This window comes from Megalopta genalis, unplaced genomic scaffold, assembly GCF_051020955.1.
Source record: "Megalopta genalis isolate 19385.01 unplaced genomic scaffold, iyMegGena1_principal scaffold0037, whole genome shotgun sequence".
Lineage (NCBI taxonomy): Eukaryota > Metazoa > Arthropoda > Insecta > Hymenoptera > Halictidae > Megalopta > Megalopta genalis.
The window spans coordinates 1,075,584-1,090,271 of NW_027476106.1; the positions used below are offsets into that span (position 1 = coordinate 1,075,584).

Sequence of the window (14,688 nt, forward strand, 5' to 3'; positions counted from 1 at the left end):
TAGTATGTTAAGAGGAAGGGAAGGAAACGAGAGGCGCTTTCAGCGACATTCTGTTGTAACTTTTGAACCATCGAAGACATTGCAATGAAATTTTCACGAAAAATACTTAAAAAACAGTCACTTTCAACTGTGGATAATTAAATTTGTTTCGCATTTGTTGAACAATAATTTCTAATTAATTTTCATTGACATTTTTCGTGAAAAAAAAAATTGTTCAAATATAATGTTACAAACTATTTGTAACGTTGCAATAGTAACGTACCTGGAATTACTGGCGGGTCCTCTCGTAACCAGCGTGGGTGCAATAAAGTACGTGTCCCAGAAGAAGGTCTCTGTACGCGTTAAATCCTGAAGCTGCAGATTCATCGAAACAATAACGAAATGGTAAGATTAATTAACGTGCTCTACGTTTTATCGGAAGTTCGAACCGTTGAAATTTACCAACTACGTACGACGCGTACAGAGAACTTTTTCTGGGACGCGTACTTTATTGCACCCACACTGGTTACGGAGGACCCGCCGGTAATTCCAGGTACGTTGGTATTGTAATGTTTACAAAGTTTGTTTCGTTTACTTATATTTCTCATGTTACGCACGGCTGTTGCTTGCCGCCTGGCGTGTAACCCCTCGGCTTACTCCGTTCCATTATTGAAATTCTGTTTACATCAGCTAGGTGGAACGCGTTACGCCACCTCGCGCGCTCTTGCATGCCGTGATCAAGAGAAATCATGTTTTCCTATGGCTCTCGCCGCATTAGCGTATTCAACGGACGCCGCCTTCTCTTGAAAATCAAAGCCTCCGAACCAAAGCGTGCTCATCAAGCCGCTAGTATAATCCGATCGCAATGCGAATCTTTCTGCCACGCGATTGCAAAAGCTCTCGCTCTAGCCGGCCGCTTTATTACTTCGGTGTATGCACGAACGATTCGTGATTTGCGCACCTCCGCTACCCCCTCTCCCACTCTCTCATGATACTTCCACTTTCGATATTAATTTAATTTACTTGTGTATATGGGTGAATATGTATTTTTTATAATATATTTGCAGAACTAAATATATGATATATACTATTTTATGTAAGTATTAAATATTATAAATAATTATAATATATTATAAATATTGTAAATATTGTAAATGTTGTAAACGTTGTAAATATTGTAAATGTTGTAAATATTGTAAATGTTGTAAATGTTATAAATATTGCAAATGTTGTAAATGTTGTAAATATTGTAAATGTTGTAAATGTTGTAAATATTGTAAATGTTGTAAATGATACAAATATTGTAATTGTTAAATGCTAAAACCGAACGATTAAAAAATTAAAAAATGGTTGTAATAAGTTGTGAAATAACGGTATTATTTAATAAAAATATTTGTCTCGAGCCTGGCACTTTTATAATTTCGTAACGAAACTTCATCGACCTATGTACATCGAAACTGGTTCCGTATTTTCCGTTCAGGTATACACGACTCTATTGGTCGGCACTGAAAGGATTAAAAAGTAAACTGAAACACGAAAACGATAACAGCACTTTGAAGAACGAGCAGCAATTTGCAGCGGCTTTGTAGTCCTCCGCAAATCGTGGGATGGAAAATGCATTGTTCCGACTCGAATATAATAGAAATGCTAACCACAGGTGCGCCGAAGGGCAACTGAAAATTTCAAGTCGATCGGTGTAATGGATCCCGAGCAATCACGGCGATAAGATCGCTAAACAGTTTCTCCCAAGAGAGGCTATTTAAATTTCAAATCAACGTGGTCTCGTCAATTTTCACGTCAACGTACCTTCGGCAATTTTCGAGACATCATAGCTTCGTCTATTTTTTAGTCACTAAAGCTTCGTCAATTTTTGAGTCATTAAAGCTTCATCTAATTTTTGAGACGTTAAAGCTTCGTCAATTTTTAAGTTCTATAGCTTTCTCAATTTTCGACTTACTATAACTTCGTCAATTTTCGAATCACTAGGGCTTCGTCAATTTTTGAGTCATTAAAGCTTCATCTAATTTTTGAGTCGTTAAAGCTTCGCGAATTTTCAAGTTCTATAGCTTTCTCTATTTTCGACTTACTATAACTTCGTCAATTTTCGAATCACTAGGGCTTCGTCAATTTTTGAGTCATTAAAGCTTCATCTAATTTTTGAGTCGTTAAAGCTTCGCGAATTTTCAAGTTCTATAGCTTTCTCTATTTTCGACTTACTATAACTTCGTCAATTTTCGAATCACTAGGGCTTCGTCAATTTTTGAGTCATTAAAGCTTCGTCAATCTTCAAGTTACTATAACTTTCTCTATTTTTGAGTCACTAGAGCTTCGCCAATTTTTGAGTCATTAAAGCCCCAACAAATTTTGAGTCATTAAAGCTCCAACAAATTTTTGAGTCATTAAAGCTTCGCCAATTTTCAAGTTACTATAACTTCGTCAATTTTTGAGTCATTAAAGCTTCGTCAATTCTCATATATCTCTTAAAATTTCGAAATTTCCTGTCTGAATCTCGCGGTATGGATTCTCCCATTCCTCGGAAAGCCAACGAGAGTACCGTCTAATTAGTTGAAAACGGGCGCGCGGGCTGTACGCGAAGCGTATCTGCGAGCTTTTTGCCTTTCGGCGAACAATGTTCCCGGACAGAAATAAAAGGGACGGCGTAGGACGTGAGTTATGGTCGCGGTGGCGCGTGTTTTACGTGGCCGCGCGTCGACGACGTGTTTCGACGCGGTGCGGCGGAAAGGTCAACGTGCCTGGGGACTTTTCGCGTGCGAAAGAAAGCGCGCTGCGGTGGTCCCTTGAAATTTTCTGGCGAATACGAAAGCCGGAACGAGGCCTCCGGTTGCCTCGGGGCGGGTTCGCTTTTGTTAGCCGGTAGCCTTCGAGGAAACTGCTGCGAACACGGACGCTCTCGGGGGATTCGAGGACTTAGAGATCAGCCGGTCGCTTAGCCGGCGCAATAAGGAGAGAAATTTATCGAAGAGTCCCCCGGCGTCCCCGTTTTCTCCCTTGACGCGTTGTCGAGTTAAGAAGCGAATTCATTGGGCCACCTATTTTTCGAACGCGGAGCGTCCGAGCCGTAGGATTCTGTCTCCGAATAAATTTTATGAAAAACGTTCTGGATAAGTGGTGTTGTACAAATTCCAATTTTAGTTTGAAATAATTTTTGAACTGATTTAGAGAGGCTCCGACATTCGATGATCGCTGGACCGCGAATTTTATACGTAAATTAATAAAGGCTCAGATTTTTCGATAGATAACTTTTCGATTATGCCTGGCATAATCTATATTGCCTAATCTACTATTGCCTGGCAAACCAATCTCTCTAATATCCCCAAAAATATTTAGGTCGCCTGGTACCGATCATAAAGAAGTTATTATAATACGTTTTGAAAGATGTGCGAATACTATTGAATTATGGATACGTGATCAATAATAGTGAACTTAAAATCATTTTCTTACTGGAAACGTCAAAGTGTACGTTTCTTTTCTACATCGATTTCCTCTGAATTCGAACACTCTTTCCGGCGACCGTAGAAAATGCAGAAAAGAGGAGAGACATTTTTATTTAACTCGCGTTTCTCAAAATCAAAATTAAATAAGATAAAATAAAATAAAATGATATGAATTGGAATTGAATTGAATTAGAATTGAATTGGAATTAATTGAATTGGAATTAATTGAAATTGAATTGCAATTGAATTGAATTGAATTAGAATTGAATTGGAATTGAATTGGAATTGAATTGGAATTGAATTGGAATTGAATTGGAATTGAATTGGAATTGAATTGGAATTGAATTGGAATTGAATTGGAATTGAATTGGAATTGAATTGAAATTGAATTGAAATTGAATTGAAATTGAATTAGAATTGAATTGGAATTGAAATAAAAATTCGCAGTCCAGCGTCAAGACAAGACTGTATCATCGAATTACGACGGATCTCGCGCTGCATCTGTCGATGCAGATCGCGGCGACCGGCCGGCGGATAAGGCCCGAATTGTAATCGAATCGCACGACGCGGGTCGTTCCGTGACGCTCCGCCTCAATTAGATTCGATTAGCCGCACGAACGGGCTTGTGCTGTCTTTCCGTGCGCGGCAACGTCTTCGCCCCGGAGGATTCGCTAGGAATTTCGCCGCGTGGCTCGGCCGTGAACGGACGCCGAGCAAGTGAGAAAAAGACGGGGAGGGGGAAGGGGAAGGGGAAGTGGAGGAAGTGGAAGAGGAAGAGAAGGGACGGGAGAGAATACCGTTTGTCGTTTTAAATCGCGCCACGTAACACGTTTTCGCGAAGGGTTTCCTCACGTGACCCGCGAAACATTTTACGTTACACGGCGCACAATTCGTTTTCACGAGCCGCCAATTCGGTCGGCTGCGTTCACACCGGACTACGGGCACGGACGGAGCACGATTAGAACACGTTGACCATAACCTCGCACGAGATCCGAGCGTGGCAATCTTCTTTCGAATTTTTATTTCAATTCAATTCAATTCCAATTCAATTCTAATTCAATTCCAATTCAATTCCAATTCAATTCCAATTCAATTCCAATTCAATTCCAATTCAATTCTAATTCAATTCAATTCCAATTCAATTTCAATTCAATTCCAATCCAATTTCAATTCAATTCCAATTCAATTCCAATTCTTTCGAACGAATAATCGAGAAACACATTCGCGAGATCGTTGGCCTACGAACTGCCGTAATTTCGTCGGAGAGAACGAGCTTAAAATGAGCATACATTAATGCTCATCTGTATTAGCGCGACATTCAAAAGCGCGAAACCTGTTGCACGTTTAAATTTAATTACAACTATATCGTAAATTACAAAGCAAATCGATCGCACGGTCGGGTCAAAATGACCCGCCCACCGTGTTTCGAGGATTAATGAGTAATGAATGTACTTTGTGCAAATAAATGTACTTTTGAGATCGCAGTAGGGTTGAAAAAATGGCGGCCGGTTTGCCCGGCACTGCGAAGAGGAGGGGGAAGAGGGGAATTTTTCCAAGAGTACTGTTTGCCGAACGGGCCCCGAACCTCTGTTTACGGACCCCGGCGGGATTATTGCCCGCCACGCACAGTATCATTACCTCGAATTATACGTGCCGCGCACTGCGCGCGATTTCTATCGTGACGAACGGCCGTAGCCGTCACGTCGGTTAAAAGAGAAAACCGTGCCGGTCGCGTTACCGGAACAAGAAAAAAGGAACGCCGCGGATTCGGGCCTTGTGTTACTGAGTTCCGCGTTACCGGTGAAAACGCAGCTGGCCGAATTCGCCTCGGACTCGGAACTCTCGCGAAAGAAGCTTCGAGATTCGAACTCGGCGCACTGAATTACCGATCGTCGCTGAACTGCTCTAATTTTCGAACAGAGACTGCCTTGCGACGACAAATCAGAACCCGTTCGAAAACTTTGAAGCCTTTGCTTTCATCGTGCACCGCTAGTTTTTTTCTAATTTACGCTCGCATAATACAGGATGTCCGAAAATTATTGCACGAGAAAGAAATGACGGGTTCCTGGGGTCATTTCGAGCAACTTTTTCCTTTACAAGAATTTATGACGAGGCACCGTTAACGAGTTATCAACGAAAAAGCAGCGACCAATGAGTAGGCGAGCTCGGCTGGCGCGAGGCGGCCGCGCCAATCAGCGGAACTGAGCTTCGCCTCTCATTGGCGCACTGTTTTTCGTTGATAATTCGTTAACGGTGCCTCGGAGAACATTTTTGTAAAGGAGAAAGTTGCTTCGAATGACCCGAGGAACCCGCCACTTTCGGATTGCGAGACATTCTTGGGACACCCTGTATACGTTAATAATAAATCATTGTTAAAATTCCGCGGGGAACAGAAATTATTCGCATCTCGATCTACTAGATTCTAGACTCGTCATACAAATTTCTAACAATAATATTATTATATATAATATTATTATATAATATATATATATATATATATATATATATATATATATATATATATATATATATATATATAATTATATTATATTATATTATATCATATTATATTATATATATATATTATATATATAATATTATTATACATTATTATATAATATTCTGTCCTTGAAAATTCGAATAAAATTCTGATCCCTTGCGATCGATATGTAAGCATTCGAGTAACTATGCACATAGCGATAAGCATTGATTTTCTTTCCCTTCTACGAAATTATTGCAATCGAATAATTTTCTAATCGCAGCAACTGCGAAGAAAATGGCGTGTCAGAAAAAATTAAGAAAGAGATTAAGAAAAACTTGCAACGGAAAATCCAATCGTACGTCACCGAACGGTTTTCTAACGCCGATTTCCAAAAATTCACGGTCCGACTGGTCGCAGATATTCGTTTAAACTCGGCGAATTCGAAAGGCATTATTAAGTCGGCGCTGTTCGAACGGCGAATTTCGTTGCGCGTTCGATGAAGGACTCTCTGGTGCAACGCGATTGCAGGCCGGGGTTTTGCAGCGCGCGTGCAACGGGTATATCCCGGCTGACTGCGTTATCGTCTAGGACATCGGTTTTAATTGGCCGCGTTGCAAAATTCAGGAAAGTATCATCGGCGAGGAAAAAAAAACAAGGAAAAGCAGGCCAACCCGGCATTTCAATTTAACCCCATCGGGTTCCAAAAGCAGGTCGTTGCTAACCGCGATAGGGTTGGACTGATTTATCCGAGGGTGAATTAATTTCGCTCGGCCGTGTCAAACTTGCCAAGAGAAAGTCTTGCGCACCGTGCCTGTCAACTAAGTTTCAGCGAAATTCCAACCGGATCGAATTACGTTCGAGCATCGAACATTTCTTCTTGTAATCGTTCATTTCAATCGATTAGGATACGATTATTCAACGATATATTCGCGTTCGTAGCTACAATATTTGACTACAGTCTTGACTAGAGTATTTAATAATTATTATTAATATTATTATTATTATTTTTACTATTATTATTATTATTTAATAATTAGTGTCGTTTCTTAATATAATTAATCTTGACATAACCTCGACATAATCTTGACATAATCTTAATACAATCTTGACATAACCTGTTTTTAACCCTAGCGTTGGGCACAAGTAGCTGAAAACAACGGCAACTATATCGTTGATCGAATTTTTTTGTTTCGTTTAAATAAATCAGTTTTAAAAATGTATCGGAAAACGACATTAATTATTACTAGACCTGATATGTTCAATCGTCCCTAACCGTTCCGTAAACTTCGAACGTTCGAAGGTCTTTCACGAAAATCCCGTCGAAAGGACAGTTCGATTCGAAATATAACCTCTTTCGTCCTCGAACTTTCTCCATTCGCAATTCTCACAGCGAAATCAAACGGACAAACGTAGCTGCACTTTTGAAGGTTAATTTCAACTCGCGGAGGTTCGCACGGCGAGAAATTCGCCGCACACGTCGCCAGATTTCAACGATTTTCTGAATTTTCAAAAAAGAAAAGAGTGTCTCGTGCCGCGAACGTCGCGTTAAAAATCCTCGTTTCGCGGGCGAGAATCGTGCCGCGAACCGTTTAGGGCTGTGCGATGATGCATCTCGTATTTGTATACAAACACGTGTGTGTCCGGTCGGTCCTAATCGCCGACGTTCGTCCGGACGTGTTTTTCAAACTCGAGAGCCCCGGCCGCGAACCGTTTTGGGTTTCCGTGTCGGTTCGGTTTTACGAGGGAGTCGAAACGAAAACGGCGGCGGCCGCTCGACCGCGGCAACGTCGTTCGACGACGACGACGGCGACGGCGAGCGAAAATTCGTGACAGGATCGCGTCGGCGTTGTTTTCTCTAACGTTTTGGGAAAACTGTTAGAAGAAACTGAATGCGCCAGGACGGAAATAGAACGCGATAAAAATACGCGATGCTTTTGCTCGTGGACGTCGAACGCGGGGAAGCGGATATCGCCGTCGGACTCGTCGTTCTCTGTATCGCGGCGGGTAAAATGATCGAATCGCGGAAATTATCGAAAAGAACGGGTGGTTTTCCTTTGAAAATCTCTAAGATGGACAGAAAGCGAACAATTTCTTCGACGGAAAAAACGCGCGTTGCTGGTTCTTTGTTGCAACGATTATTTAATCGTCCAAAAAAGAGAATAAAGCCGACCGAGCCTGTTCGTTTCGACGGGACGAATCGTACGTAATATACGAATCAAAAATAAAAGACGAAAAACCGATCTAAACCGAAAACGGTCCAGCCAGCCAGCCAGCCAGCTGAGAGGAAAAAGAATGATGCTTGTCAGCCTGGCAGACGACGTGCCGTCCGCGTGCTCGACGAACGCTCCGACAATCGATGCAATTAATCAGATTTCGTGACAGTACTCACCAGCATACGAAAGCGCGGGCAGCTTTTGTCGAACCGGCGAACGAGTGAAACATCACTATCAATGATTCGCTTTAATTTATAGCGGGATAAGGAGAAAACTTGCGACGAACCGCAGCCATACCGTATGGCAGCACGACGAAGACTGCCTCTATCAACCGAAAGACGAACTAAACCGAGTACATGCTCGAACAAAAGTTCTGACCTTGCCGCGGATATCGAGGCCCCGCCTTTTATTGTCTGTACTATATGCTGAGCGGCTTGCGCGCGATGAAAGCCGCGGTTACTAATTTATTGCTGATATATCGTGAGACGATTTATTGCGCTGCTTGATCGCTATTCGTTCATTTAGAATGCCTATAATACGATGCTTATTATCCGGTTTGATAGAACGGTAACGGGATTCTTCAAAAACCAGTCGATTTAAGAATTGCTGTACATTGTATATTTTTTAACATACGTTACAGATACTTATATATGTATATATATGTATAATCAGTCAGACTAAAGTTACTTCATCCTTTTTGCATACTTGTCTTCCAGGTCGTGCAATTTTGTATCCAATTCTGCCATGGAGTATGTCTGAAATTGTGATTAATTTTGTTCGAATCAATGTACATGAAATTCAGCTTTTCAGCAAAAGCGTGCTACTCACCCTTTTTCTGACTGGCTTAAAGGTTCCCTTGAGGCTGTTGATATCCTCTGACTTCTGCAAACGAACAATGTTTAGAGAATAAATATTTTCAAGCGAAGGGAAACTTTTGAAGAGAGCGATTCTCTAAAACAATGCGCAGTGAAATTTTTCATTTTTTCTCATGAATTTCCTCTTACACCGTGGATACTGTATTTTTAGTACGCGTAGGTCTTTCTAAGCAAATTTTTCGGTCAGAAATATTACCCAGAAGTCTCTGTATTCGGGAGAAATGCTTTCCATGTACAATATCCTGTCCTCGATATGTTTTAACCTCTCGTACACATCCTTGGGTACAGGTCGATTTATGCCAAGTATCCTTTCGGTGGTTGATATCCTGTCGTTCAGCACGGATGAATAATTGTTGTTGATTTGGCACATTCCTGAGACAGTGGCCTTCCGTAAAATAGATTGGTCAACTGTCTGCGGTCCCCATGTGTTAAGTACCCTGTGCACTGAACAAACATTTCAAGTTGTTAACGTTCATAAGTCGAAATGCAAATATTTCTGCTTACCTCTGACATGGCTTTTCGAGTCCTTTCTTCTGATAAGAATCGCGTCTACTCTCGCGCAAGAATCCTCATTCTCCTCGTCTTTTTCTCTAGACACAAAGATGTTAACTTTATTCACTTTTCTTTTTTTTTTTTGAAAAGTACACCTACATACTTTTTTAACAGACAATTTACATACTCTATATTCTCGACGATTTCAGCTATAAGGATGAACGAACCTGTGGTAACAGAACTCTTGCACATTCACTATATTTACTTGCTGCCGTTTTCTTTCGATGAACGACGCTATTCGACGGTTTAATTCCTCGTTCGTTGCGCGTATCTGCACGAGATTTGGGTCTACTTCGACATTGGTTGCTTCCTCCTCTTCATCTTCGTCTTCCTGAACGTCGACGCTTTCTATCACAGTTTCTTCGATCTCGTTTGATACCGCGATCTCATCTTCCGATACTTGAAAATCTCTTGCACCAGGTGCTGGTAAAAACGAATTGAATTAGGATTCATCGAGGTTAAATCGAAAGAAGATATTAATACAAAACGGGTAAATAGTAATAAAGTTATATAAATATTTTGTCAACGATTTATTAAAATTTCTATAATCTCAACATAGGATTTGTAAGTACTATTAAAAATATTCAACTGCATCGATACATTATCTTAACGTAACAGGCATTAAAGTTTTCAAAATTCAGGTAACAAGGAAAAGTACTATTTACTGTTCGACCAGGCACATTCTCGATTCTCCTTCCACCGACTCTCGTTCGTGTCGTACACTTCTTTCTTCCAAATTGGTACCGAAGATTTCAGCGTGTTAATAGCATATTCTACGGCTTTTAGCGATTCCTCTCTGTGAAGAGACGAAACTGCGATTACCACGCTTGCTTTCGATACCGATACCTCTCCTAATCGATGGTATATCACAATATGGTGAACGTTCCACTGGGAACGTATTTTCGTGCAAATACCTTTCATCTCTTTTAGCGCCATCGGTTCGTAGGCTTCGTATTCTAATTTTAAAACCTACAAAAGCGTAGACACACGTGTATAAGCCATCGTAACATTCTCCCACCTGTTGTACCCTCTATTTATACCTTTTTATTCTCGAAATTATCCCGTGTAATACCAATAAAATTAGATATGGCTCCACAGTTCGGAGACACTGCCAAATCAATTATTTCCGCAACATTCAGCTCCTCTTGTTGCAACTTGACAATATCGCTTGGCACTCCCATTTTAACCTAGAACAGTCGGTGGTACACGTGAAAATTTTTTTACGTGTTGTATAAATTTTTTTCGTTAAATTTACACAAAATATAAAACAAACCTCCACTGAGCGGCGGAATGACAGCGATTTCGTCCTTTTCGGAGAGCGTTAAGACAGCGTCTACAGGTACAAATTCTTCGTTCACTGCCAAAATGAAAGTATCACGTATACTGTCTAACTTGAAGCGTTCTATCACTTTGTCCACCAAATCGTTATACGATAACGTTCGTGGAAGAGCGATCGTACATTCTGTTTTACCCGTTAGTTCCCTTGCCTTAGCGAAAAATAGAATCTTCATTCGAAGCATTCTATGCTTCGCGATCATCAAGACCGAAGAATAATGTCCTAAGATTCACGGCTATCACGGCTTCCGTTACATAATTACGTTGTAAACCGACGACAGCGGTACTTTATCGAAAAACACGAAACATGGTTATGTACGGTTATGTTTTCCCACGATCAACTCGCCTGGTCAAGACACGATCTATGATGCACAGTCAAAGCGAACACTTCGCATTTGTCCTGATCGAAAAATACAGAACAATGTATGCACACGATAGAACATAAATTGCGACTGCAATTAAATAATTCGTGCGCGTGACGTGCGTCGATAATTAAATCTTTTTCTTATCGGTATATTTCATATGTAAATCGTATGTATACAGGATATGTAAATCATTCATGTTTACGCAAGTGGGGTATAAAATGATCAGATAGCTAATTACAAGAAAAGAAACAAAAAGTTCTTTTTATCGATGTTATATATGTTATCTTTCACGTATACTTCTTCACGTATACACACTATACGTGTGTACGGAAGAATAATAAGATTGACGCGAGAAATAGGTTCCCGAAAAGCTGATAGATGCTATACATATAACGTAGATCGACTTGGAGTACCTTGTGCGATATTAAGGTCAAACGGGAAATGGGGTCAACGTAGCAAGGAATCGTACTGTTCCGCTTGCATAATATTCGATGCGCGCGGAATCTAATATATATGTTTTCTTGGTACATACATCGAGCAATTAATATTTACGAACGAGCATGTCGCGTTGGAGGAACGTTTCATTCGTGTTCGGGGAAAAATATGCGTTGTACGACATATGTAAACATGTATATATCGTGCCGTATGTACGACAGAACGATATCGGTCGCTCTGTCAGCTCGTAGCTAACCACGCATGGAAATCTAATATCTGTAATACCGAAATTAGAGGTGAGAAACACTCCGTGTGACCCACGATTTTATGATTAACGTTGTTGCACTAGGCGGCAGTGTGTCGATGTGTCAGTATGCGACGGCCTTGGGGAAGCATTTAAATGTATGCATGCGTGCGTGCACAGGCACAATATGCGCTCACGCTTAAGTATAGATGGACACAGCCTGCTAACCCGGAGTCTAAAAGAGTGCAAGGGATCTAGCTCGTTCGCTCGAGCCGGTGTGGGACAAGGACGACGCACGTTAAAAGGAACTTATGTTCCTTTAGCGGTTAGGTAACGCTCCTGAGAACCGTCTCTCTGTGTGTATCACAATCGGAAATCACACGGTAAACCGGTTGGGAACTGTTTCTGTGTACGGACACACGAACATACAGTATACATATATAAGTGTATACAACACGTATGTATACATGTATACGTATACATATATATTTATTCAGAGGCTACCTCGTCGGAGTGCTGGACAGGTGACGCAATAAGGGAAGAAAATTCCAAGATCGTTGCTCAATCGCCGGCAAGCAGTCCCAAAAGACTGATGAATCTCGGTGAATTTTGAGTTTGCGCTTTTCTAACCGATGAAACAGCTCGGACGGAGTGTGTGTGCGTGGACCGAGATAGAGAGAGAGAATGATTACGGACAGGAAGGAACGTTAAGGAGTAAAAGAGAGTTTTAGAAGCGTGCAAAAGTTCGGGAACGGGAGCGTGATCGGCGTCAGAACACACGGTGCACGTCATACGGAAAAGAAGTGCAATCGAGCGAGGTCGTGTGGCGGTGATTATATACCGAGCGCAACGCCGTCGCCGTCGCCGTCGCTGCCGCCGCCGCCAGGCTCCCATCGCTCGAAAAATTCATGACAGCACAGCGTACGTGTTACGTGCGCCAACACCAATGGATCCGTAGAGAGACAACCGTGAGATTCCCCGTGCACGCGGACACGAGCGGCGTCGCGAGCGTCGGTGCGTGCGTTTGCGCCTCCAGTACGAGCGAACACGAGGGCCTGAACGGGAAGCGATCCGATCCACGGGATGGACAAATTGGTTCGTGCAGGTGAGACGAAGATCCCTGAAAACGGCGGCGCGCACGCACGTGTGTCGGGACGACGTGTCCGTTCGTTCTCTCCGGTCTCTCTCTCTCTCCCCCCCCCCCCCCCGCCGTTGTATTATCGGGCCGAACCGTTTAGCGGCACTCAGGGAGCCACCTCGTGTGGCTCAAAGACAACCTTTCCGATAGGGAAGAGAGCCCGCGCGCGAATTCACAAATTGTCGCTGTTGTCGGTCGGTCGGTCGGCTCTCAGCGGCGACCACGACGGCGAGACCGTTGCACACACGGCCACCGCCACGAGTAACAGCATTGCGACACGCGACTGTTGACTAAACCGCTTCTCTGTGTCTGTGCATACACGACGTCGCAGGGATTTTCTACGACTATCTGTAATGCGAAATACAACATTTTTTTCTCATTTCTCATACTCGCTCGCTCTCTCTTTCTCTTCCTATCTCGCTCTCGCTCTCTCTCTCTCTCTCTCTCATTCTCTGTCACACTCAACGCACACACACATACATACAAGCATTCTCTCTCTCTCTCTCTCTCTCTCTCTCTCTCTCTCTCTCTTTCTGTCTCTCTGCGCAATTACGTATCGTCCGACGCTGCTGCAACTTCGGACTTTACACCATTCGATAGTGGATCGGACGCAAGTTTCAGAAGAAAAACCGGCGACAGTGTATATTTTCGGAAAGTAGATTCCCGTGATTTCGTAATTCACGCGGTTTCCCACACCTGCGAACACGTGTAGAACGGCGGTCGTAATCGATATTAGGAAAACAAAATAGCCGCCGGTTTACCGACCACCACCGCCGCCGCCGCGGCGTCGTTTCTGCCAGTTGCAAAATAAAAAAAAAAAAGTCTATTGTGCTGTAACACAGAGGCACAAACTCGATCGTGCGCGCCGATAACGCGGGAATTATTGCCAATCCTAGCGCGTTCACGCGCGCGCGCCCGCGTCTACGACGATTTTTAACCTTGCGGAGGAAAACAAATTGAAAATGATTCATCGGTTTCTCGGGCGGTCGATACACGTGGGCCGCCGGATCGATTTGGTCGAAAAGAAATTTGTATTTATAAACCGGCGAATCATTGCTAATTATCTACGCTGCCGCTGCTACTACTCTCAGATAAGACTATTAAAAATATACCCGTTCGATCGTAATTTTCGACGCTGAAAAAATATTCGTCGCCGGTCGGCTATGAAAAGTTTCGAAGAAAAACGACCCTTCGTTCCCCCTCCACCGTCGACAGATAACGAGAACCCGCGTTACGGTATCTCGTAATTTACGGCGAACCGATATTTTTTTCGACCGACGTCCGTCCACGTTAATTTCGAAGATATACCAGTGCTGCGCGCTCGCGGAACGGAACTTCGTCACAACGGTGGGACAATTACTCATCTATGCGCGCGAGAGCAGCAAACGGGACAACGGCGCGGTTCAAGTTCCCGTAACACAACGAACGCAGGAGACATATATATATACGGGCCGATAAAAACCGATCGACAGGCATATCGGTGACCCGATAAGCGCGTCGTCGTCCCCTATTGTTCGAAAATTCGAGTTTCTAATATCGCTGGAAAATCGTTTGGTCGTGTTTCAACACGAAACCCATGATGATGTCATACCGCAGTGCGCACCAAAACGGCGTC

General features: G+C 42.6%; 3 protein-coding genes across 8 annotated transcripts in view; 1 reads left to right on the forward strand and 2 right to left on the reverse strand.

Annotated features, from left to right (window-relative positions):
- The window catches only part of TTLL5 (Tubulin tyrosine ligase-like 5), an 86,283-nt gene extending 77,820 nt beyond the window's left edge, over nt 1-8,463 (reverse strand). The window contains exon 1 of one of the 2 annotated variants that reach the window (XM_033472113.2): nt 8,306-8,462. The gene's annotated coding sequence lies outside the window, so the exon portion shown is untranslated. Of the gene's footprint in view, nt 1-8,305 lie in introns of both variants that reach the window. The other variant, XM_033472115.2, reaches the window with a different exon arrangement.
- A 261-nt stretch (nt 8,464-8,724) lies between these two features.
- On the reverse strand, nt 8,725-14,683 carry Mocs2B (Molybdenum cofactor synthesis 2B). Of its 5 annotated transcripts, none has more exons than XM_076527754.1 (9): nt 14,665-14,683; nt 10,830-10,913; nt 10,597-10,743; nt 10,222-10,525; nt 9,724-9,979; nt 9,509-9,594; nt 9,201-9,448; nt 8,958-9,011; nt 8,725-8,884 (listed from the first exon to the last, which is right to left on the reverse strand). In XM_076527754.1, the coding sequence occupies exons 3-9, from the start codon at nt 10,735-10,737 to the stop codon at nt 8,813-8,815; spliced, it is 1,161 nt and encodes a 386-aa protein (XP_076383869.1). In that variant the 5' UTR covers nt 10,738-10,743; nt 10,830-10,913; nt 14,665-14,683; the 3' UTR covers nt 8,725-8,812. The 5 variants fall into 5 exon arrangements, with proteins under 5 accessions (XP_076383869.1, XP_033328002.2, XP_033328003.2 ...); XM_033472111.2 differs by lacking the exon at nt 14,665-14,683 and adding an exon at nt 12,777-12,916; XM_033472112.2 differs by lacking the exon at nt 14,665-14,683 and adding an exon at nt 12,440-12,575.
- pasilla (RNA-binding protein Nova-1-like protein passilla) overlaps nt 12,874-14,688 on the forward strand; it is a 38,393-nt gene continuing 36,578 nt past the window's right edge. Inside the window, exon 1 of the mRNA XM_033472105.2 lies at nt 12,874-13,040. Within this exon, the coding sequence (XP_033327996.1) occupies nt 13,019-13,040 (22 nt within the window). The 5' untranslated portion in view covers nt 12,874-13,018. The remainder of the gene's footprint in view (nt 13,041-14,688) is intronic.